The sequence below is a fragment of the Acinonyx jubatus genome, chromosome A2 (assembly GCF_027475565.1).
Source record: "Acinonyx jubatus isolate Ajub_Pintada_27869175 chromosome A2, VMU_Ajub_asm_v1.0, whole genome shotgun sequence".
Taxonomy (NCBI): Eukaryota; Metazoa; Chordata; class Mammalia; order Carnivora; family Felidae; genus Acinonyx; species Acinonyx jubatus.
In genome coordinates this window covers 156,068,507-156,089,674 of record NC_069383.1, presented here as the reverse complement: position 1 = coordinate 156,089,674, position 21,168 = coordinate 156,068,507, and the positions used below count along the sequence as shown (strand labels likewise).

The window sequence follows — 21,168 nt, the reverse complement described above, 5'->3', positions numbered from 1 at the left end:
GGGCGGCTGCCAGCATTTCGAAAGTGAGACCCTGGCAGCTGGATAGGCGTTCTTTCCCGAAGCCTGTGCTGTGCTTTGGCTGTATGACGCGCGTGTTTACGCAGCGGCTGTGTTAACGTGTCCTGCTGTCAGTCATGGTCCCCAAAACACGGGAAGCCCTTGATTTAGCAAAGTCGGATTCTCTTGTAATTTTCCACTGTGACGACAGCGGCTCGCCAGTCCCCAAGTCACGGTCCCCAGTCCGACCCAGAGCCCAGGGCTTCTCTGGGATGTCCCTCAACCTCCCCCCCCACGGCCCCCCATCCGGGCCCTGCCCCTGCAGGCTCCTGGAGGGCCCTCCCTGAGTCACATGTCTCTTCTGCTTTCCAGGGTGAAAGGAAAGGTGTAAACAAGTATTACCCTCCGGATTTCAATCCCGAAAAGGTAAGGCCGGGTTCCCTTCCCTGTGTCCATGATAGCAAAGAGACTCCACAGAGCAGGGGCCACGTAGCACGGCATCCCCCCCTGACGTCAGGGCCACGGCTGCAGGAGCGCGGGTGGCCTCTGAAGTGTCACTGCCTCGCTGGTTTGCACTTGTCACAGGAGTCTCGGGACAGTCTTTTTTTTTTTTTTTTTTTTTAAGCATTTATTCATTTTTGAGAGACAGAGTGAGGGGAGACTAGGGGAGGGGCTGGAGGGGGGGGGTGGAAACACAGAATCTGAAGCGGGCTCCAGGCTCTGCACTGACAGCCTGACAGCAGTGAGCCCAACATGGGCCTCGAACCCACGAACCGTGAGATCGTGACCTGAGCCGAAGTCAGACGCTTAACCGACTGAGCCACCCAGGCGCCCCACAGGACGGTCTTATTCCTCGTGGAAAATGGGGCTGTGTGGTCAGTGACCTTTTACCCTGGGCCCAGCATGGCCCATTTTCTGCGAAGGTCAGGGTGAAGTCCAGCACATGGGCTGCGTCAGACCCCCTTTGCACTCTCAGCTCTGGCTCCTCTGCGTTCCTCTTTGTTCCCTGTGCTGTTCCCTCCGCCTGGAATCTCTTCTTCTTTTGACCACAGGCGCCTTCCCTTCCTTCAGGTCTCTCCCCACAGGGGGCTTCCCTGACCCCCGTCTCGTTCTCTGTGGCGTCACCTAGGGCTTTATTTCTCATCGTAGCCATTACAACTCCGGGATGCGCTATCCCTTCATATGGATGTTGTTCCGTGTCCCCCTCTAGAAGGTCCACCTGAGGGCAGAGACGTTCATCCGTCCTGTTCACAAGTGTGGTCCCACGCTGTAGGTGCTCAGTAAGGGCCCGGTGAGTGAATCGGCGCATCCCAGCTTCGTGGTCCTGGGCACATGACTGGCCTTTCTGTGCCACAGTTTCCCCATAGGTCAAAAGGGGAAAATAAAAAACAGCCCTATGTCACAGGATCCTTGAGGGGTTGAAACAAGATGACACAGGGCGCCCGTCTGGCTCAGTCGGTAGAGGTGCAACTCTTGATCTTGGGGTTGTAAGTTCGAGCCCCAGGGTGGGTATAGAGATTACTGAAAAAAATTGGGGCGCCTGGGCGTCTCAGTCAGTTAAGCGACCGACTTCGGCTCAGGTCATGATATCTCATGGTTTGTGGGTTCGAGCCCCGCGTCGGGCTCTGTGCTGACAGCTCGGAGCCTGGAGCCTGCTTCGGATTCTGTGTCTCCCTCTCTCTCTGCCCCTCCCCACCCCCCTTTCAAAAATAAACACTAAAAAAGGTAATTAGAAAAAAAAAATAAATCGTAAAGTCACCTTTACAGAAAAAGAGAAGATACACACGTAGTACCCAGTAAACACTAACCAGTACTGACATCTCACCTGGTCTGCCCCACAGCACCAGAGGTGATGACAGTTATTGCCCCCAGTCGACAGATAGAGGAAACAGAGGCTGGAAAGCAAAAAGTGAGGTCACTCCCCGGGGTCATGCAGCTCGTTCAGCTCCTCAACGGAAGAACAAAGATTCAGACTCACATATTCCTGATTCCAACCCCACTTGCCCCACCAAGGCCTTAGTGCCTGACAGTCTGCTGTTAACACCGCCCACAGGACCTGAGAAAGAGGCCTCTCTCAGCCTGCGAGAGACAGCCTTGCTGTGCTAACCTGCTCCTGTGTCCTTTCCGTGCAGCATGGCTCTCTCAACCGATACCACAACAGCCACCCGCTACGGGAGCGGGCTCGGAAGCTGTCCCAAGGCATCCTCATTATCAGGTAAGACCCTGGCATCACCTGAGGATCCCTGCATTTGTGCCACCTGGCATCGGTCTCTGGGAGGGTTCAGCGCCCCTGATTTTGCCCCATTGGCAGGGCCTTAATTCCATAAAGCAGAAAGTCGCTGTTATCAGTCAGCTGTTGCCGGGTAACAAAATGATGAACGTGTATTATGTGTTGCTCCCAATTCTGCAGCTCAGCTGGATGTCTCTGCTGGCCTTACCTGGGCTTGGCTGACCTGGGCTGGGCTCTCCCATGCGTCGGGGGTCACCTGCCTGGGGGACTGCCTGGTCCGGCATGGCCTGGGCCAGCACGACCGGGCTCTGCTCCACATGTCTCTCATCCCCCAGTTGGCTAGCCTGGCCGTGTTCACATGGGAGCACCCAGCTTCCAGAAGAGACTGGGCAGAGGCAGGCAAGGACTCTTGAGGCCACAACCCAGAGCTGGCACACTGTCACTTCTGTCTCACTGATGGCCCAGTCGTGTTGCAGGGGGAGGGGCGGTGAGTTCATTCCACCTCTTGACAGGATGTGCTGCAGAGACACATTGCCAAGGGCACGGATATGGGGAGGAGAAAGAATCACAGCCATACTGCCACTGAGCCAGGACAGTGGCCCTTCCCGCAGGGCTCTCCTTTTATTTCTGGCCCGTGCCCCCGCGGGCCACCCAGGACAAGTAGCAGAAGCCAGCCTATGCTGCCTCGGAAGGACGAGCCCTTCTCTGCTTCGTGGACTCTGACCTCAGTCTCCATGGTCCATCGTGGGCCTGAGCAGATCCACTGACAAAATCACAAGAGGTCAGAATGTCTTTGGAAAAAGCATCAAGATCGGAGGCCCAGCAGTGGCCGCAGGCAGCCGAGAGCTGAAGGTCACTTCAAAACACAAAACCCCCCCGCACCTCCATGCTCCAGCCGCTCTGTTTGCTGAGCCCTCAGCTCATCTGTACGGTGTCTTTCCTTCACCCCATTATTCCTTACATAACGGTGTCTCAAACTGGAAGCCTTGTCGCTCCCGTACACGGACGGCCAGGTCACGCGTCGCAAATAGAAGCACGGAGAAGAAATCCAGTGACAGTGCAGCAAGTTTCCTAAACTCTGGCTCGGCCGCTGCTCCTCCCCTCGGCTCCCCCCACCCGCCGTGGCCTCGGCTGGCACGGGTGCGCGGACCCAGGGAGAGCCCGAGCGCACCGGGTGCCAGCGAGCTCTTTTCTCTTCGTGTAGGTTTGAGATGCCCTATAACATCTGGTGCGATGGCTGCAAGAACCACATCGGCATGGGTGAGCCCCGCGCACCCTTCCGTTCCTCGCCCCGCCCCCGACCACTCAGCCCCGCAGATGGCCAGCCCCTTGGCCGCTGGGCCCAGGAGAGACCGTCTCCACCAGGGGCCCCCGATCAGGCTTCGGAGAGGAAACGGGCACCCGAGTGACTGGTGGGTTGTGGACACCTTGTCGCAGAGCATTTGGGAGGCTCGGCCTTGCCACTTCCTAGCTAGCCGGACCTCAGCAAGTGACTTAGTCTCTGTGTGCCTCAGTTTACCTACCCATAAGACTCATGTGGTAGGAGAGCTGTGTGGCAGGCCAAGTGCATAACCCACGGCACAGAGTACACACGAGGGCTCAGGACTTAAACCGCTGCTGCCTGTGCTGTGACCTTTAATATTGGACCCCTGTCCATGCCACAGATGGGCAGATAGACAGACGTGGGGCCACGGCCCCACTGGGCAGCTCTGAGATCTCAGGCAGGTGACATGACCCACCTGGCTTCCACGTCCTCCTCGGATACAGGGACCCTCAGCTCTTCACGCAGCGCCTGGCCCGGTGCAGCAGCTCATTCTGTAAACGGGAGCGGTGGCCCTTGGCAGTAGGGGCTGGCCACTGTCACAGGGGCCACAGAAGAGCAGGAAGGAGGGGCTGGGCCGCCCCACTGCTACGGAGGATGAGTGAATCCTCCCCACCCAGTAGGTCCCCCTGATCAGACCCAGCCAGGGGCACCTGCCCCAAAGGCCCCCGGGTGCTCAGGGGACAGAAAGCAGGACGCAGCCTAACACCCAAGGTGGGTCACCCTCAGGGCTGTGAACCGAAGCAGCCACCGGGAAAGGGAAACTCAGGCCATGCCACCCGCCAGCCCAAGCTCTGTTTTTGTGGTTTAAAGCTTTTTTTCCACCCCATAAGCGAGACTAAACCGGTCAAGAATACGAACCATCTAATCAGTGAAAAACCCGAAAACGCAGATGTTATTAGTGAAAGCCAACCCTCCTTGAACACCTGCCAAGTCCCAGCCCTCGTGCTAAGTGATGCGTGTGTATCGTCAGCCCCTGTAGGTGTCACCGCAGCGCTGTGTGGTGAACAGGATAGTCGTCCCTGTTGAATAGGTGGGGAAACTGAGCAGCCGACCTACGGCCGCATAGCTGGTATGCGGTGAAGTCGGTATTTGAACCCGGACCCTCCTGCCGCCACCCACACTTCTCTGTGGCTTGAGCACCCGTTGTGTGGCCTGGTCACAGCTCTTTCCCACCTTGAGCTTCAGGGCTCTCCAGAGGTGTCTCCCCTGCGGGTACACAGAATAGCACCCCTGTCTGCCCCCTGTCAGCAGAGATGCTGGGGGTGGCCTGAACCTGAGCCTCCGTTCTTTCCCTCTCCTCCCAGGTGTTCGTTACAATGCAGAAAAGAAGAAGGTTGGCAATTATTACACAACGCCCATCTACAGGTAGGGGCAGCCTGGCGGGTGTCCCCAGCGGGACACATTGGTTAGCTACAGGGTGAGGGGGCTACAAAGGAGTCGCAATAGGAGGGCAGCCATTCCCTGATGGCCATTTGCAACGGTGTTTTCCTGGAAACCGTCCTGGTCTGTCAGTCCGGGCACATCCCTCTGGCTAGAACCCTCCATGGCTCCCACCTTCCTTAGACTAAAAAAAGCCTGAGTCCTCCCCACTGCCCACAAGGCCTTGCACATTCTTCCCGGTCCTGTCTGTGTCCTCACCTCCTTCCGCTCTCCCCCTGAGTTCCCTCACACACACACACCCCCCCCCCCCCAGGAAGACCCCCCACCTCGATGCTCTCAGCCTGGAATGCTCTTCCCCAGACATCTGCAAGGCTCCCTCTCCTTCCTTGGGTTTCTGCTCCAACACCACCTCTCAGAGAGGCCTCTTCCAGAGCAGCACTCACCCCCCAGCACTGGTTGCTTGTGCATTTGCTGCGAGCGTGGCCCCTGCTGGGATGTCAGCCCCTCTAAGAGCAGGTTGACGTCCTTCACCGCCGTGTCCTCAGCAGCCGCTGCCAAGCCTGCCGCAGGGCAGCCTCGCTCGGGAGGGTTTGTTGAATGCACGAAGGAGCAAACTCCAGACAGAAGGTCAGCTCTGGGGCGATGGGACGGTGTGTGTCTCACCCACAGCCATGACCCCAGACACAGAGCTTGGTGGGTAGCAGGTGCTCAGTGAATGCTTCCCGAATGATGCTCACCAGCGGAAGGAAGCAGGCGAGGGGTGACGGGTGGCCTGGGGCCGCCGCAGTGTCCTGACGTGCGCCCTCTGCCCACCCAGGTTCCGGATGAAATGCCACCTGTGTGTCAACTACATCGAGATGCAGACGGACCCCGCCAACTGCGACTACGTGATTGTGAGTGGCGCCCAGCGCAAGGAGGAGCGCTGGGACATGGAGGACAACGAGCAGGTGCTGACGACAGGTGAGCACGGGGGAGGGGTGGGCCCGGAGGCCAGCCCCGAGCCCGAGCCCGAGCCCGAGCCCAAAGGCCCTGCCGCATTCTCTCTGTGGCAGAGCATGAGAAGAAGCAGAAACTGGAGACGGACGCCATGTTTCGCCTGGAGCACGGCGAGGCCGACCGGAGCACGCTCAAGAAGGCCCTCCCCACCCTGAGCCACATCCAGGAGGCCCAGAGCGCCTGGAAGGATGACTTCGCTCTCAACAGCATGCTGCGGAAAAGGTTCCGGGTGAGTGGGGCTCCCACGTGGCGTCGGGACCACGAGGGGGCAGGGGCCACCGACGTCGGAGTGGGGAGAATGCAGATGCGGCCCTGGCCCCACCACATGCCAGGTGCTGCTGGGCCATTTAGCCCTCTGAGCCTCAGTGTCCCCATCGGACCACGTCCCTACCTCGGGGCACCCACGGGAAGCCCCTGGCCCAGCAGCTGTTATTAAGCAGGTAGCCCCTTCCGGGGAGCCCCAGCTCTGCCTTCAGCAGACTCTCCGAGGGAAAGAAAGCTTCGAGCTAGAGCACAGGTGAGGCCCAGCCCCGCCAAGGGGGACAGCCGAGGCCCAGCAGGGCCCTGACCTACTACTCAGCTCCTAACACGTATTTCACGGGTCCACGGAGCCCCGAGATCATCAACCCACGCCCGCACGATTGCCAAAATATCTCTGCCGTACCGTGGTAAAAAATGTCTGAAAGGGAAGAGTCGCTTACGACGAAGCGTGGCCGTGCGTGTTTCAGTGTACAAGTGCCTGAGTGCAGAGTCACTGAGGGCACACGTGCAGACCCCGACTCGCACCCCCGGGGGCACGGTCCTCCCTCGGTGTCTGCTCGCGTCGCCCACTTGCTGGGTGGCTTCCACGTCCCGGGCACCGCGTGAGGCCCTTGCCTCGGATGAGCTTGAAGAGGAGGAAACCGAGTGGCGCCACGCACCCCGGGTCAGCGGGCAGGGGAGAGGCGGGTCTTCGACAGCCACCCTGCCTTTCCCCCACCCTGTCCCCCACCACACAGGAGAAGAAAAAAGCCATGCAGGAGGAGGAGGAGAGGGACCAGGCGTTGCAGGCTAAGGCGAGCCTGGCCATCCCGCTGGTGCCCGAGACGGAGGACGACCGCAAGCTGGCCGCCCTGCTCAAGTTCCACACCCTGGACTGTGCGTTGGGGGGCCAGTGGGCAAGGGGGACCGGGTGGGCAGATACGGAGGTCCCCGGCCATGAGCGGGCCACGGCAGGCCAAGGCAGAGGGCGGCTGTGGACCTCCTTCCCTCTCTTGCCTCCCCATCCCCAGCCTACGAGGACAAGCAGAAACTCAAGCGGACGGAGATCATCAGCCGCTCCTGGTTCTCCTCCACCCCGGGACCCCGCACCGGCAGCAGCAAAGCCGGCAGCGTCCTGAAGAAGCTGGCCCAGAACCGCAGATGCGCACCCGTCGGCTCCCCCATCACCGTAGAGGACCTGGGCATCGTGCGGCGGCGGTCCCGAGAGGCCTTGGAGAACCTCCGGCTCGCCGCGGAGACCCCCAAGCCTGGGGAGCCATGGGTGCCAGAGGGGAACACCCAGGACAGGCCCGCATCCCCCCCAGACTGCTCTCCGGAGACAGCCGAGACCCCCAGGAGCAGGGGACCTCCGGGGCAGGCGGGGAAATGTCAGGACAGACCCCGGTCCCCACCAGGCCCCTCTCAGGAGGCAGCCACCTCCCAGGACACACCACACCCGGGCACCCTCAGCTCCTCCCTGGTGGCCGATTACTCCGACTCAGAGAGTGAGTGAGCAGTTCTGGGCACTGGACCTGCTCCAGAGGCTGCGACCCAGCCAGGAGGCCCCTCCCGGACTGCAGCTTTGCTTGCCCCCCAGCCCTCCGAGTGCTCAGACGCTGCCCCTCCCGAGACCTCGCCTTCCTGCAGCAGTGGAGTTATTTATTTGGTCCTGGAGAGGGTGTTTGTGCCTTGTGGGACAACATCCCAACATTAAAGCCCTGCTTCTTTGTCCCTGCCTCAGGTTGCTAGATGGGCCCAGGGGCTGACTCCCCCCGCACCCCACCACCCAGCTAAGCTTCGCAGGACCCTCACCAGCCAGCGTGATGCTACGGCCACAGCCACGATCCCCGCCCAGCATGAGGGTTTCAGTGTGGTAGCTCAGGTTGGCCTGCAATCAGAGCGGACTTCCCAGAGGAGGCAGGACAGTCTCAGTGCGAAAGGTGGAGGGGGACCGGGCAGCAGGAACCGCACAGTTAGGACTGGGAACATAGGAGGTGCCTGAAGCAGTCAAACCCGGAGCATGCAAGTGTGGGGTTTTTGTTTTTCCCAGCCTGTAGGGGTGCCTTGGAAAGGTCACGAAAAGGCCCTCTCCCCTACCCCCTTCCCTGCCATGGTGCATCTTTTGGAGGGAACTGGTAAAGTGAACAGGAAATAGCTCAGAAACAGCAGGGCATCGACCCAGAAACCCAACCGGCCCCCTCCCCTTAAGCCGGGGAAAAGGAAGAGCATTTAACAAATGTGGGGGTTTGTAGCCCCAGGGGATATGGCAGTGACCCAGCCACACAGTGCACTAGGTGCTGAGGTTCTGGCCAGATTCATATTTCGCCTGATGGGGCATGGTGGCCCCAGGGGCTGTCCCCAGCCCACCAGCCTTTGCTCCCTGCAGGGAAGGGAAGGTTTCAGGGCAACAGTAAGAGCCCCTTAGTCTCTGAAATACCCAATGCGGGCCTTTATTTGAGACCACCTTCAGCATTCTCTGTGGCTGAAGAAATCAGGCACCTAAGGGTGCCCACCCGGGATTTGGGAGACCTTGCCGCGAGCCCTTAACTCCGGTCAGCCGAACGGTAAACAACGTGGCCCCAGAAACGGTGCGCTCTGGTTTCCAGAAGGCGGTTAACTGCCCAAACTCGGCCCTGGGGTAGGGCGGGCTCGGTCTCCTGGACCGCCGGTCCTGCGGGGTTGCTGTGCGCACGCGCCTCCTTCCGAAAGGGCGGGGCGGGTCCTGCCCACTCCTTGCGTCCTATCCCCGCGCGTGCGCAGGGAGGCCCCCCCCCCCCCCACCTCGTCCTTCCAGAGCGGCGTGAGCGAGGCGGCGGTACCATGGCTTTGGAGGCGATCCGCTACTCCCGGGGCTCGCTGGAGATCCTCGACCAGCTGCTGCTGCCCCAGCACAGCCGCTACGAGGCAGTGGGCTCGGTGCGCCAGGCCTGGGAGGCTATCCGCGCCATGAAGGTGGGACCGCGCGGCGCAGCGACGGGGCAGGGATGGGAGGGGGGCGGCCCCTTCTGACGCCCCGATCCCTCCCCTCCAGGTGCGCGGCGCCCCGGCCATCGCGCTCGTGGGCTGTCTCAGCCTCGCCGTGGAGCTGCAGGCGGGTGCGGGGGGACCGGGCCTCGCCGCACTGGTGGCTTTCGTGCGCGACGCGCTGAGCTTCCTGGTCACCGCTCGGCCCACCGCGGTCAACGTGGCCCGCGCGGCCCGCCAGCTGGCCGACGCCGCAGCCTTGGAGGCCGAGCGCGAGGGCGCCACGGAAGAGACGGTCCGGGAGAGGTAGGGAGGCCTTGGGCCAAACACTGCTCCGCGTGGAAGCTGTTGACTCATCTTTTCGCACAGCGACCCGTTTTACATACAGGAAAACTGAGGCACGGCATGTCAGTCCAAGGCCACGCAAACGGGACTAAGAGCCCTTACCGGACAGCTGGGTCCCAAGGCCCTTGCACTCAAGTTCAAGTCTCTTGAGTCTGCCTCCCCAGAACATGCCCAGGCCCATCTGCCTCATCCCTTTTGGAGCCACTGCATTCTCCTAGTTTTTCTTTTGAGGAATTTTGCTTCCTGCCTTGATCCCTTCCCTGCCCTTTTGTTTTTGTACTCTTCTCTGTTGCAGCTACGTGGTCACTTGGCATGTTTCTTGACCTTACCAAGCTTACTCCTGTCTCAGGGCCTTTGCACACACCATCTCTTGCAGGCCGGGTATCCACAGAGCTTACTCTCTGTCAGGTTTCAGGTTTCTGTCTTCCCCACACCTCCTGTAACACAGCTCATCCCCCCATCTCTGTCCCCTGACTCGGCTGCCTTCTCCTTCATTAATTGCTTACCACCTGCCTCCCCCACCCTAGTGGGAGCTCCACAGGGGCAGAAATTTTTGTGCTGTGCTCTCCACGCCCATGAGCTACTCAGTAAACATACGTTAAGTGAGCAAGTGGTGTGACAGGTGACAGTCCAGAAGAGTGCAGGTCCCACAGCCTGGAGAGGCTGTGAGCAGGAGGGCTCCTACTGAGCGGTGTTGGGCAGGGAGGAGGGGCTAGCCTGGGCCCCAAGGCCTGGTGGCTGGTGCTGAGAGCCCCTTGTCGGCCCCAGAGTGATCTGCTGTGCCGAGGACATGTTGGAGAAAGACCTCAAAGACAATCGGAGCATCGGGGACCTAGGAGCCCGCCACCTCCTGGAGCAGGTGGCTCCTGGGGGCGGCAAGGTGACCGTGTTGACCCACTGCAACACTGGTGCCCTGGCCACTGCTGGCTATGGCACAGCCCTGGGTGAGTGGGCATCATGGGAAGGGGGAAGGGCCCCTTTTGGATGCTAGAGAAAGAAACCCTAGTCACTTTACCCACCAAAAAGATGTGAAGTTGTTCCTTTTTTTTTTTTAATAAGTTTACTTTTTAACATTTATTTATTTTTGAGAGAGAGCAAGCGAGTGGGGGAGGGGCAGAGAGAGAAGGACAGAGGATCTGAAGCAGGCTCCGTGCTGACAGCAGAGAGCCCGATGTGGGGCCATGAGATCATGACCTGAGCCAAAATCGGATGCTTACCCGACTGAGCCAGCCACGTGCCCCGGTGAAGTTATTCTTGTACAGAAGTGCTTAGGTGGTTGGCTTCAGGTGTGGCTGGATCCAGGTGTTAGATAGTGGCATCACGATCCATCTATCCCTGTCCCCTAAATCCTGCCCTCCACGATGGCATCATTCTCATGCTCCACGGGTCAGCAGGGAGGCTGCTAGGATTCAGATCATGAGGAAAAGAGCCAAGGGTCTCTGTGCTGACAGTGCTGGAAAAGTCTCCTTATATCTCAGGGGCTCTGATAGTGCCACTTGCCCATCCAGGATCAATCGGTCAACGGGCCCAGACTGAGCCTTATGCTCAGAATGGGCACGATGTGAACTCCAAGAGGATTGAGAAGGGAGTGGCCCCCCAAAAGAAAGATTGGGGTAGCTGTGACCAGGACAGTGGGGAACAGGTCCTGGGGGTCAAAATAGTAGATGCCACTTGACCCTAAATTCTCGGAGATTTGCCTACCTGCCTGGGTCCTGCCCTTGTGCTTGGGGACTGAGGCCTTGATGGCAAGATACTCATTTATTCACTCAATAAACATCAATTAAGAACCCGAGTACCCCACCATTCCTGCATACATGCATTCCTCAACTCACTCAATGCTTACTAAGCACCTGCTGTGTACCAGGCACAGTTCTAGGCACTGGGGACCCAGCAGTGAAAACAGTAGACAAAACCTCTGCCCCAAGGAACAGGAAAGTAGGAAGAAGTAACAGAAGCAAGTCGGTAAATACACACGCTGCGTTCGAGGGTGATGAGTACGAAAGAGCAGGGAAGGGGTCGGAGGGTTGGGGGGGGGGGGGGGGCTGTGCGAGCTCGAGGAATCAGGGAGGGCCTCCCGGAGAAGGTGTTCTCTAAGCCCACACATACTGGGCAGAGGAAATCATCACTGCAGGGGCCCGGGGATGAGACTGTGCCTGGTGAGGCTTTGGTGAGCTGTGCTTCTAAACAGCGAGCCACTCGGCCCAAGTGTCGCTGTCTGTTTCATCCTGACCTTCTGGTGGGCCGAGCCCTACAGGGGTGATCCGCTCGCTGCACACCCTGGGCCGTCTGGACCACGCCTTCTGCACGGAGACCCGGCCCTACAACCAGGGAGCCCGGCTGACTGCCTTCGAGCTGGTCTACGAGCAGATCCCCGCCACGCTCATCGCCGACAGCACGGCAGCAGCCGCCATGGCCCACAGAGGGGTGTCAGGTCAGCGGGCGCGATGCCGGTGGGCAGGGCTTCCAGGCGTCCGGGGCCAGGTGAGGACCCCAGCATCTTGCTCCCCAGCCGTCATCGTAGGAGCCGACCGCGTGGTTGCCAACGGTGACACAGCCAACAAGGTGGGCACCTACCAGCTGGCCATCGCTGCCAAGCACCACGGCATCCCCTTCTACGTGGCTGCCCCCAGCTCCTCGTGTGACCTCCATCTGGAGACAGGCAGAGACATCGTCATCGAGGAGCGCCCAGGGCGGGAGCTGACCGACGTCAACGGGGTCAGGATTGCAGCCCCCGGTAAGCCGGCCCCTTAGAGGTGGGCACCACGGCACCTGGGCACGTCCCTTTAGGCACCTTGGCCCCTTCCTGGGGGCAGGTGGATTTAGGGCATCACGGGCCTTCTGGGGCATAAGCGGCTCCTTCGACCCATTTCTTGGAACAGAAGCGTCTTGAAGGTCAGATTCAAGGTCGGAATGTACAACTAATGAGTTAGGAGACTTCAGGCAAGCTGTCCTGCTCTTCTCCATTTCGTTTTCCTCCCTTGAAGAAGAAATAAGAATACTGGCTAGCCCAGTGCCTGTGAAGAGACACTGATGCTCTCAGCTTCCCCACCCCACCTGGAGCAGGCTGCCTGAGTTCTCCCATCCCCAAGAGCCCCAGCGTTCACGTCTGTGAGATGCACTCTTACTGTGACCCGCCTCACAAACCCCTGGGTGGTCAGCGAATCAGCCCAGGTGACATGAGGAACCGCGCCTGACCCTTACTTAGTGCTCATTGGATAGTAACAATTACATGGGGCATCTGGGTGGCTCAGTCGGTTAAGCATCGGACTTGAGCTCAGGTCATGATCTCACAGTTCGTGAATTCAAGCCCCGCATCGGGGCTGGCCAGCTCAGAACCCACTTCAGATCCTCTGTCCCCCTCTGTCTCTGCCCCTCCCCCATGTGCACACACGTGCTCTCTCTCTCTCAAAAACAAACATTAAAAAAAGCAAGAACCGTGAGCCAGAGAAAATCGTCACGGGCCCCCAGTTTGCAGCCTCTTGTGTAAATGGTGGTTATTGACTCAGCAAATATTTTAGGGTACCTGACCGATGCTAGGTGCTGTGCTAAACGCAAGGGATACAGGTATGAAAAAGTCATAAAATCCCTGCTTTGTGGAGCTGACAATCCAAGATAAATAACAAAATCACAGTGTGTGTTAGAGGCGGGCAAGGGCTGAGGAGAAAAGGCAAGGAAAGGCATGGGAAGTGTTGGTGCAGGGAGATTTAGACAGAATGATTAGAGAAGGCGTCGCTGAGAAGGTGACATCTGAGCAAAGACCTGAAGGAAACGAAACAGTGAGTGAGTCGTGTGTATGTTGGAGGCAGAGGGGACTGCCCGTGCAAAGGCTCTCGGGTGGGTTCTCTGAGGTTCTTAATGCGATCCTTGGAGCAGGCAGAAGCGGGATAGATGTGTGTAAGACTTCTAAACCTTCTGAGACGATGCCAACAGGGTTGTTACTGAGTGCTAAAGCCCACGCCCTCATGCATTTGCAGAGTGACTATTCCCGGATTCTCAAGGATTCTCGAAGTCCCAGAACCCCCATGGGGGAGACAGGACACAACAGCTTGAGAGCTGTCACAGAGCCAAATACTGCCTTCTTGCCTCCTCCTTCTCTCCTGCAGGGATTGGGGTTTGGAATCCTGCCTTCGATGTCACTCCCCACAACCTCATCACCGGCGGCATCATCACAGAACTGGGGGTCTTTGCTCCTGAGGAGCTCCGGGCAGCCCTAAGCACCACCGTCTCCTGAGGGCGGGTACCCAGCTGGACCCCAGAAGTAACCGCGCTGACTCTCCATATCCTGCCCCCATTCCCTTAGGTTTTGTAATAAACTTACTCATTGAATGGCTTGCCCCAAAACTGACTTTCTTCCCCACAGCTACACTTCTTCCTAGAGCAGGGCCTTTGCACACAGGGCCTTTGCATGGCTTTAGGAGCCCTGTAACTGGAGCCAGCCTGCCCAAGTTCAAAACCCAGCTCAGCCACTTTCTCTGCTGTGTGACCTTGGTCGAGTCACTTCACCTCCTCGTGCCTTGGTGTTCTCATGTATAAAATGTTCTCAGGTTGCTTCAGGGCCGGAACTAGGATGGTACCTGGGGTGCAGAATTTTAAACGGCACCCCAAAAAGCTCAGTAATCAAGTACAGCTTCTTGCACAACTTGACCTTACCTCACCCCTGACACTGGCCCTCATTCCAAGAAAATCTTACTTGCGATCTCAGGCACCTGCTCGGCAGGCTGTGGTTTGACGATTTTACGTTTATGATACTAAAATTTTATGTTTAGGGGTGCCTGGGTGGCTCAGTTGGTGAAGAATCCTAGACCAGCTTTTATGTACAAAGAGCATAAAACTAAGTTCTACAAAAGAGCGCTCAGGAAGCGTTAGCTGATCATCCTAACCTTTCTTTGGAAGGTTTTGCAAAGCCCTCCGTATCATCTACGTCTGTGGGCGTCTGTCTCTTTAATGCCTTGCCCCGTTGTGTCCCGTGAGCCTTTGCGCGCGCCCCGCCGGCCCCGCTGTATCCCATCGTGCTCTGCGTCTTCCGGCTGTATTTCCTCGCAGCCCCGCCTCTTCCGGTGCGTGCCGCATCATGGCGCAGGGGCAGCGCAAGTTCCAGGCGCGGAAGCCGGGGAAGAGCAAGGCGGCGGCGGCGGCGGCGGCCTCCGAGCGGAACCGAGGCCCGAGGAAGGGTGGTGAGGAGCTGTTGAGGGCTATGGGGGGCGAGGGGGACCCAGGGCTCCCCGGCCTCACACGAGTGCGTCTCTTCCCAGGTCGTGTCATCGCCCCCAAGAAGGCACGCATCGTGCAGCAGCGAAAGCTCAAGAAGGTGAGTGGGGCGTGCGAGGAGCCTGAAGGCGGTGATGGGCGGAGGATGGAGACTGGAGCCGGTGGGGGAGCCTGGAGGCTGGCGAAGGGCGGAGGGGGGAGCCTGGAGAACTCCGCTCTCTGAGCCTCAGTTCCGCCCTCCTGTGCCGTGGGTACCGGAACCTCCCACATCGTTCACCGGACCCCGTAGAAGCACGGCCCGACGTGCAGGAAGTGTTAAACGCACGCCAGTTGCTCTCGCTGTTACCGTTCGTTAGTGGAACTTGGGAGGGGAGGTGGCATGGAAGTAGAAACCCCAGTTTCGAAGGAAGGCCGCGCGGGTGCGATCGCAGCCGTCAACGGCTATTTCTTCACCCGAAGTCTCTTACCTGTCACATGGTCATAGTGATTGCACCTTTCTTTCTAGAGTCGTAAGGATTTAATGCCATAGGGCACTTGTAGACCGCTGAGAACAGCACAGGACACAAGTAAACGTTAGCTGCGTTGGTTGTCATTTTTGTGGTTGTGTTTAAATGCAACCTCTTTATGTAGGTGGCTAGGGTGGAGCTTATAAAGAAGTTTACAGAGATTTAAAACTAGTTTTACTGGAGTCAGATTTGAGTTCAAATTGTACTCCACTCGAACTAATGCGTGATCTTGAGCAAGTTGTTTCGTTTGCTCAGAGCATAGGTTTTCTGAGACCCCAGGGCCTGCTTACCTCCATGTGGCAGCGGGAGGCGGACTGTCACATGGGCGTCTCAGTCTCAGCACATCCAAAACCAAACTCCTGATGCTTCCCTCTCCCTCCCCGACATGACCCTGCCACCGCTTTTGATTCAGGAAGATTCTGTCCTTCCAGATACTTGAGATCATCGTTTCCCCCCTTCTCTCACATTTGGGTCTGATCCCGTCCTTTTTGCCCTCAGTATTAGTTTAGAATCCACCCATTTCCCACCTCCCTGACCCCCTTCCTGTTCCCACCCCATCAACTACCACCCGGACCAGGGCAGGTGCACCCTCCCTGATCTCCTACCCCCTACCACAGCAGCCAGAGGGCGCCAGTGAGCGCCCAAGTCTGGCCGAGCCCCCCCTGCTCCCAGCCGTCAGTGCCTCCCACGTGACCCCAAGAAAAGCTCAGATCCTCCCCGTGGCCCACAGGGCCCTGCGTGATCTGCCCTTGTCACCTCCCTGCCCTAATCTCCCACTCTCCCCCTTGCTCACTGGCCCCTTAGCTACTCCTTATCCCACCTCAGCACTTTTGCACTCGCTGTTTCCTGTGGGATTCTTCTCCCAGAAATCCACACGGCTCCCTTCCTCTGAGTCTAGTCTGACTGCAGGCATTACTTCCGAGCGGCTGTCCCTGGTAACAGCCCCCACCCCTCGCTTGTCATCCCTTGTTTTTTTTCTTCCACAGCAGCACTTACCATCACTTTCACCTAGTGGGTTATGGGTATTTATGTTGTCTGCATATACATGCTGAGTGTCAGCTCCCTGAGAGCAGAGACTTTTCTGTGTCTTGTTTGCTGTTCTGTTCCCTGCATCTAGGTATGTGACAGTCGCAGTGGTGTTGGTCATTGGAACTCATAGGCAGGATGGGGCAGTTTGGGAAATATGATTAAACTACCAGTTTTGGACCCAAACCCATGTGCCTTTGCTTTCTGACATTTCTGTCTCAGAGCCCCAGGCCACCATCTGCCAAGTGTAGATAACACGTGACAAGAGGGGACTGATGCCTGGAAACTGAGACCAAAGGCTCTGGGCATGCTGGGTTCCAGTCCCCCTTCACTCACCTGTCTTGGGAACCCTGGGCAGGTGCCTCCACATTGCTAGAACGTGTTTCCCCATCTGTAAAATGGGGATGCGTAGAGGTTTAGAAGCTGAGGTTCAGAGAAGAGAACAGGACTTGTTGTGTTTAAACCCCAGACCCCAGGTACCATTTGTGGGAAGTTGCTCATCCAGTCTCCTGTGAGCTCTTGGCAGAAAGAGGGTGACGGGTCAGCCCCCCACCCCACCCCCACCTCAGGACCCAGTTTCACCGCCCTGTGGTTGCCCCCTCAGGACCTGGAGGTCGGGATCCGGAAGAAGATCGAACATGACGTGGTCATGAAAGCCAGCACCAGCCTGCCCAAGAAGCTGGCGCTGCTGAAGGCCCCTGCCAAGAAGAAGGAGGCAGCCTCTTCCTCCTCCACCAAGACGCCTTCCTAAGGACACCAGCCCAGTGGAGGCCATCAGCACAGCCTCCGTGCTCAGATCCATGCCGGTGACCCCGCAGGTGGCACCGCAAGGAGGAGCCGAGCTCTCCAGAGCCTTGGGTTCACGCACCTCGAGTTTCCTTGGGGAAAGAGTAGGTGAGCCGCGGACCTGAAACGCACCGGTCAGACTCCCAGGGCCCGAAGAACCCCGGAAGCAGAGGAAATGTCCGCTGGTTTCTTGTGTCCTTGTCCCCCTCCTCAGGTCTTCCCTCCACTGGTTTAACCCAGAGCAATAAACCTGACCGCCGTTCCTCCCGCATGCCATTCACGTGCTCCTGTGAGTGGGCTGTTTCTGGAGCTGGCGCCTCGGTGCCCCGGCCCAGGCCGGTCCCGGCGGCTTCCACCAGAGACCGGCCGTGTGCCCGGGGAGGGACGGAGAGGCTTCTGCACCTTCAGCCCAGGAGCCGAAGAAGAGGCTTTTCGTCCCTCACCCCCTGGGCCGTTCCCACCAGCTTCCTCACTTACCTGACACCCCCTGCAGGCATGCCCAGGTCACTGCCTCTGCCAGAGGCCAGCCAGGCGTCCCGGGGAGCTCCTTTCCCGCCCGTGTGACAGGCTGACGCCACCTGGTAGGGTCTCCGTGCCGGGTAAGCCCGGACGCGCTCGTCAGCTGCTCGAGGCCACCTCGATGTTTAGTCCTGACGGCTCGTACGTGTGCGGCACTGCGAGTGGCCCAGGCGCCGTGCCAGTGCTTTCCGTGCCAGCCCAACCCTCGTGATGCCCAGGCTAGGTGGTGTAAACGCTACCGAGCAGGGATTTGCACAGCCGCTAACGGGGTCCCCGATCCCCGCTGCCCGTCCGCTGCCTCTCCTGCTCCCTCCCCTGCTCCCTCCTGGGTCCCTCCTCCTACGGTCATTGTTTGCGGTCCTGCTGGACCACACGGTGCCTGCGAATCAGCCAAGAGCTTGTCGGCCTTCTTCCCGCACCCCCAGCACCCCCGCCATGCCCCAGGGGTGTGGGGAGCAGGTCACAGCTGACGGACTCGGCTGCGGTCTGGGTGACGCTGAGCTGCTGTCCAGGGGAGGTGGTGGCACCTGTGGGTGCGGTCGGCCGCACGTGTGGGTGACCGAACCCCCGGTGGCCTGTCCTTTCCCGGCCAGCCTGACCCACCGCTGGCAGCTTTTCTCGATCCCGTGGAGTGGTGGTCAAAATTTTTTGAACGACTAAAATTTTTCTGCACAGTAGGGGACGACCGCCGTGGAGAACGGTCTGGTGGCCCCTCGCTCAGTAAGTTCAGCGTAGAATTACCCACGACCCGGCCGTTCCACTCCTGGGCGCGTGCCCGAAAGGATTGAGGACGGGGGCCTGACCAACGGCTCGGATGTGAGCGTTCACAGCGCTGCCAGTTTCAGTCACCAGAAGACAGAAACGGCCCAGATACCCCTGAGCAGACGGAGGATAAAGGGCGTGTTTGCGCGACGGAGTCACATTCTGCCGCAAAGGTACAAAGCGCCAGCTCGCTGCCACGTTGAACCTCGAGTCCACGCTCCGGGAGAGGAGGCCGCTGTGAAAGGCCACGTGCTGTATGCTCTCGTTTATGGGAGACGTGCCGAACGGGCCAGCCCACAGAGAACCAGAAAGCAGATGGGTGGTTCTTGGGGGACCCGGGGAGGGGGGGGGGGCGGGGTCCACCATTGGACGCTGGGGTCACGTCCTCCAGGAAGAAAAGGTTTGCAGGGGCGGCTGCTTAACGTGGTGAACGTGCTGAATGCCGCTGAGCTGTGTGCTGTTTTTTTTTTCTAAGTTTGTTTTGAGAGAGGGGGAGAGAATCCCAAGCAGGCTACACACTGTTCGTGCAGAGCCCTAGGCGGGCCTCGCTCTCAGGAACTTGAGATCATGACCCGAGCCAAAACCAAGAGTCTGAATGCTTAACTGACCGAGCCACCCGGGCTCCCTGAACTACTTTTTTAATTGACAGATTTTGTTTGTGAGCAGTTTCACACACACAAAAATTGTAAGTTACGACTTGAACGATCAGGGCTGGGGCACCTGGCTGGCTCTTTTTTTTCCTTTTTTTTTTTTTTTTAATTTATTTTGAGAGAAACAGAAATAGCACAGGTGGGGGAGGGGCAGAGAGAGGGAGAGAATCCCAAGCAGGCTCCACTCCGTCAGCCTGGAGCCCTACGCAGGCTCCCCGATCGAGAGATCGTGACCTTGGCGGAAACCAAGAGCCACTCAGGTGCCCCACGCGTCCAACTCTTGATCTCAGCTCAGGTCTTGATCTGAGGGTTATGAGTTCAAGCCCCACGCTGGGCCTGAAGCCTACTTTACAAAAAAAAAAAAAAAAAAAAAAGAAAAGAAAAATTGGGACTTGTGGCAACAGGACCCAAATTTGATGGAAAGACTAGTTTGGGGTTTCCCCGGATCCAGCGCTCAGGTTTCTGTGGGGGGGGCGGCGGGGAGGAGGCTGGAGGATGGAGGGCAGGCCTGAGGTTGGGAGTCTGATCCTCGGGGCACGCCCCACCTTGAGCCCCATTTGGGCAACCTGGGCGCCCCTGCCATCTGGTCACAGCACGGTGGTTTATCCCCTAAGCAGACAGCGAGCGGCTTCTGCCTTTTGAGAGGAAGCCACATTGCCCGCCGGGCATTTGTTGTCTACCTCCTGTGTGCCAAGCACAGCTAGGTAGAGCTGAGAACTGGCATTCTAGTGGAGAGAACAGAAAACAAACCTCAGGCTGGCCACCGCCCCCTTGTCTCCCGTCCTGCCTCCTGCTGTGGTTCCCTCCACCTCCCGGATGCCGCCTCCGGGAGCCCCTCTCGGCCCTCCCGCACCTCCACCCCCAGGAGTGGTCACTCTGCTCCGCTCCAGACTTTTCTCCTTTGCTCCTTTGTTCACTGCTGAGTCTCCCAACACCTAGGACGGTGCACAGTAGGTGTTCATTGAAGGAAGGAAGGAATGTATTGTTTCTTTTTTTTTTTTCTTTTGCAAGGAAAATTTTGCATTTCAATGAATCAGTTCTGGTTATTCAGTGCATCATCTCTATACAACACACCCTTCCGGGTTAATCTGATTCATAGCATTGTCTTTGAACTCTCAGCTCTGTAAATTGTAAGCTATTGGTAGCAATATAAAACCACTCTTATCTGTAGACGTGCAAATCCCATCCGGTCCGGGAGAGGTTTCTTTGACAACCCTCCTCCCCTGTGGAAAATAACAATTTGCCCCCATCTGCACGTGGATTTGGGTAAATAGTCTGATATGTAAAAGTGCCTGTCCTCCAGACTCTCTTTTGAACCGCGTAGAACATCTGCCTGCTTCCCACATGAGCTCAATAAACATTTTAACACGGGTCCGTCTTTATATGTCCGTGAGGCCCATGATTTCTTCCTCTTTTGGAAATTCTCGTTTAACCTTTATCTGGAATCTTGGAAGGGCAAGGACTGGGGGAAGGTGGGCTCCAAGGGCCCTCTGGTGCCTCCCTCGGCCACCAGGAGGCACCTCGAATCCAGGCCAGCGCCACTGAGGCTGGCGGCGCCCCGGCGGGCCAGGGACTCCCGTAAACCTGCTCCCTTTGTCCCTCTGACGCTAGCCCTTGTGAGGAGGACCCCAGGGGCGAGGAAAAGGCATTCAGGCGCAACAGGTATGAGGTCTGGAATGTCAACCCACTTGTTCCCCTTTCCCCCAACCCCCGCAGCCTCCCCAAACCGCCTCTGCCAGCGGCGTGGCTTTTCCTTCTCTGCTCTTCCTTCCACCTGCCCACGAAATCCCCCCATTGGTGCTGAAACCAAGAGCCCCAGACTTTGGGAAATACCTCCGCCTTGAGTTCAGGGTCAGTTTCTGCCACTTCCTGGCTGTGTGATCTTGAGCAAGTCCTGTCACTTCACTGAGCCTCAGTTTCCCCATCTGCTAAATGGGGATCTTAACACCCCTCCCTCAGGAGAATTCTGGAGCCTGAGGGCTGTGGGAGTTGCCTTTGTCCAAAGATTGGAGCCCGAGACTAGCCACTCAGCCGGTCCTCTCTTGCCCGCCACCCTGGCCCTCTGTCCAGGGCCAGAGCAGTCCCTAAGTGTGGCTTTTCAGACACAATTATTCCTTCCCAAGCCTCTCCTGTCTTGCTTCCATCCTCCCCCTCTGCCTGAATGCCCGTTTTTCCTGGGGGGCCCTGACATTCAGCCCATGAACCTGTGTTCCAAAGGGGAAGAAAAGAAATGTA

The 21,168-nt window shown here is 58.3% G+C and overlaps 3 protein-coding genes across 11 annotated transcripts; all 3 read left to right on the top strand.

Annotated features, from left to right (window-relative positions):
• Nucleotides 1-278: 278 nt before the first annotated feature.
• YJU2B (YJU2 splicing factor homolog B) lies at nt 279-8,055 on the top strand. 5 transcript variants are annotated; one of them, XM_027050394.2, is made up of 9 exons: nt 279-423; nt 2,130-2,212; nt 3,432-3,487; nt 4,856-4,916; nt 5,292-5,624; nt 5,749-5,891; nt 5,984-6,156; nt 6,926-7,064; nt 7,199-7,896. In XM_027050394.2, the coding sequence occupies exons 3-9, from the start codon at nt 3,439-3,441 to the stop codon at nt 7,678-7,680; spliced, it is 1,380 nt and encodes a 459-aa protein (XP_026906195.2). In that variant the 5' UTR covers nt 279-423; nt 2,130-2,212; nt 3,432-3,438; the 3' UTR covers nt 7,681-7,896. The 5 variants fall into 5 exon arrangements, with proteins under 5 accessions (XP_026906195.2, XP_026906200.2, XP_026906199.1 ...); XM_027050399.2 differs by lacking the exon at nt 5,292-5,624 and having other exon boundaries at nt 286-423; XM_027050398.2 differs by lacking the exons at nt 279-423; nt 2,130-2,212 and having other exon boundaries at nt 3,437-3,487; nt 5,245-5,624.
• Nucleotides 8,056-8,841: 786 nt separating this feature from the next.
• MRI1 (methylthioribose-1-phosphate isomerase 1) lies at nt 8,842-14,507 on the top strand. 5 transcript variants are annotated; one of them, XR_008297236.1, is made up of 6 exons: nt 8,842-9,119; nt 9,199-9,437; nt 10,245-10,420; nt 11,731-12,210; nt 13,580-13,776; nt 14,370-14,507. XR_008297236.1 is itself a non-coding variant. In XM_053219788.1 (6 exons), the coding sequence occupies exons 1-5, from the start codon at nt 8,988-8,990 to the stop codon at nt 13,705-13,707; spliced, it is 1,155 nt and encodes a 384-aa protein (XP_053075763.1). In that variant the 5' UTR covers nt 8,842-8,987; the 3' UTR covers nt 13,708-13,734; nt 14,370-14,507. The 5 variants fall into 5 exon arrangements, 4 of the variants coding, with proteins under 4 accessions (XP_053075763.1, XP_026906202.1, XP_053075762.1 ...); XM_053219788.1 differs by having other exon boundaries at nt 13,580-13,734; XM_027050401.2 differs by lacking the exon at nt 14,370-14,507 and having other exon boundaries at nt 11,731-11,907; nt 11,986-12,210; nt 13,580-13,802.
• Nucleotides 14,508-14,511: 4 nt separating this feature from the next.
• Nucleotides 14,512-20,315, top strand: CA2H19orf53 (chromosome A2 C19orf53 homolog). Its single transcript, XM_015084307.3, has 3 exons — nt 14,512-14,650; nt 14,729-14,784; nt 16,821-20,315. The coding sequence occupies exons 1-3, from the start codon at nt 14,548-14,550 to the stop codon at nt 16,965-16,967; spliced, it is 306 nt and encodes a 101-aa protein (XP_014939793.2). The 5' UTR covers nt 14,512-14,547; the 3' UTR covers nt 16,968-20,315.
• The last annotated feature ends 853 nt before the right edge of the window (nt 20,316-21,168 follow it).

Bases quoted from the DNA above. Each gene is read 5' to 3' on its own strand.
- YJU2B (XM_027050394.2), top strand. From the start codon at position 3,439: ATGCCCTATAACATCTGGTGCGATGGCTGCAAGAACCACATCGGCATG. The intron at 4,917-5,291 runs GTAGGGGCAGCC...GCTCTTCCCCAG, and splicing joins TACACAACGCCCATCTACAG to ACATCTGCAAGGCTCCCTCT. The intron at 5,892-5,983 runs GTGAGCACGGGG...TCTCTGTGGCAG, and splicing joins CGAGCAGGTGCTGACGACAG to AGCATGAGAAGAAGCAGAAA.
- MRI1 (XM_053219788.1), top strand. From the start codon at position 8,988: ATGGCTTTGGAGGCGATCCGCTACTCCCGGGGCTCGCTGGAGATCCTC. The intron at 9,438-10,244 runs GTAGGGAGGCCT...TGTCGGCCCCAG, and splicing joins GAAGAGACGGTCCGGGAGAG to AGTGATCTGCTGTGCCGAGG. The intron at 10,421-11,730 runs GTGAGTGGGCAT...CGAGCCCTACAG, and splicing joins TGGCTATGGCACAGCCCTGG to GGGTGATCCGCTCGCTGCAC.
- CA2H19orf53 (XM_015084307.3), top strand. From the start codon at position 14,548: ATGGCGCAGGGGCAGCGCAAGTTCCAGGCGCGGAAGCCGGGGAAGAGC. The intron at 14,651-14,728 runs GTGAGGAGCTGT...GTCTCTTCCCAG, and splicing joins CCGAGGCCCGAGGAAGGGTG to GTCGTGTCATCGCCCCCAAG. The intron at 14,785-16,820 runs GTGAGTGGGGCG...TTGCCCCCTCAG, and splicing joins AGCAGCGAAAGCTCAAGAAG to GACCTGGAGGTCGGGATCCG.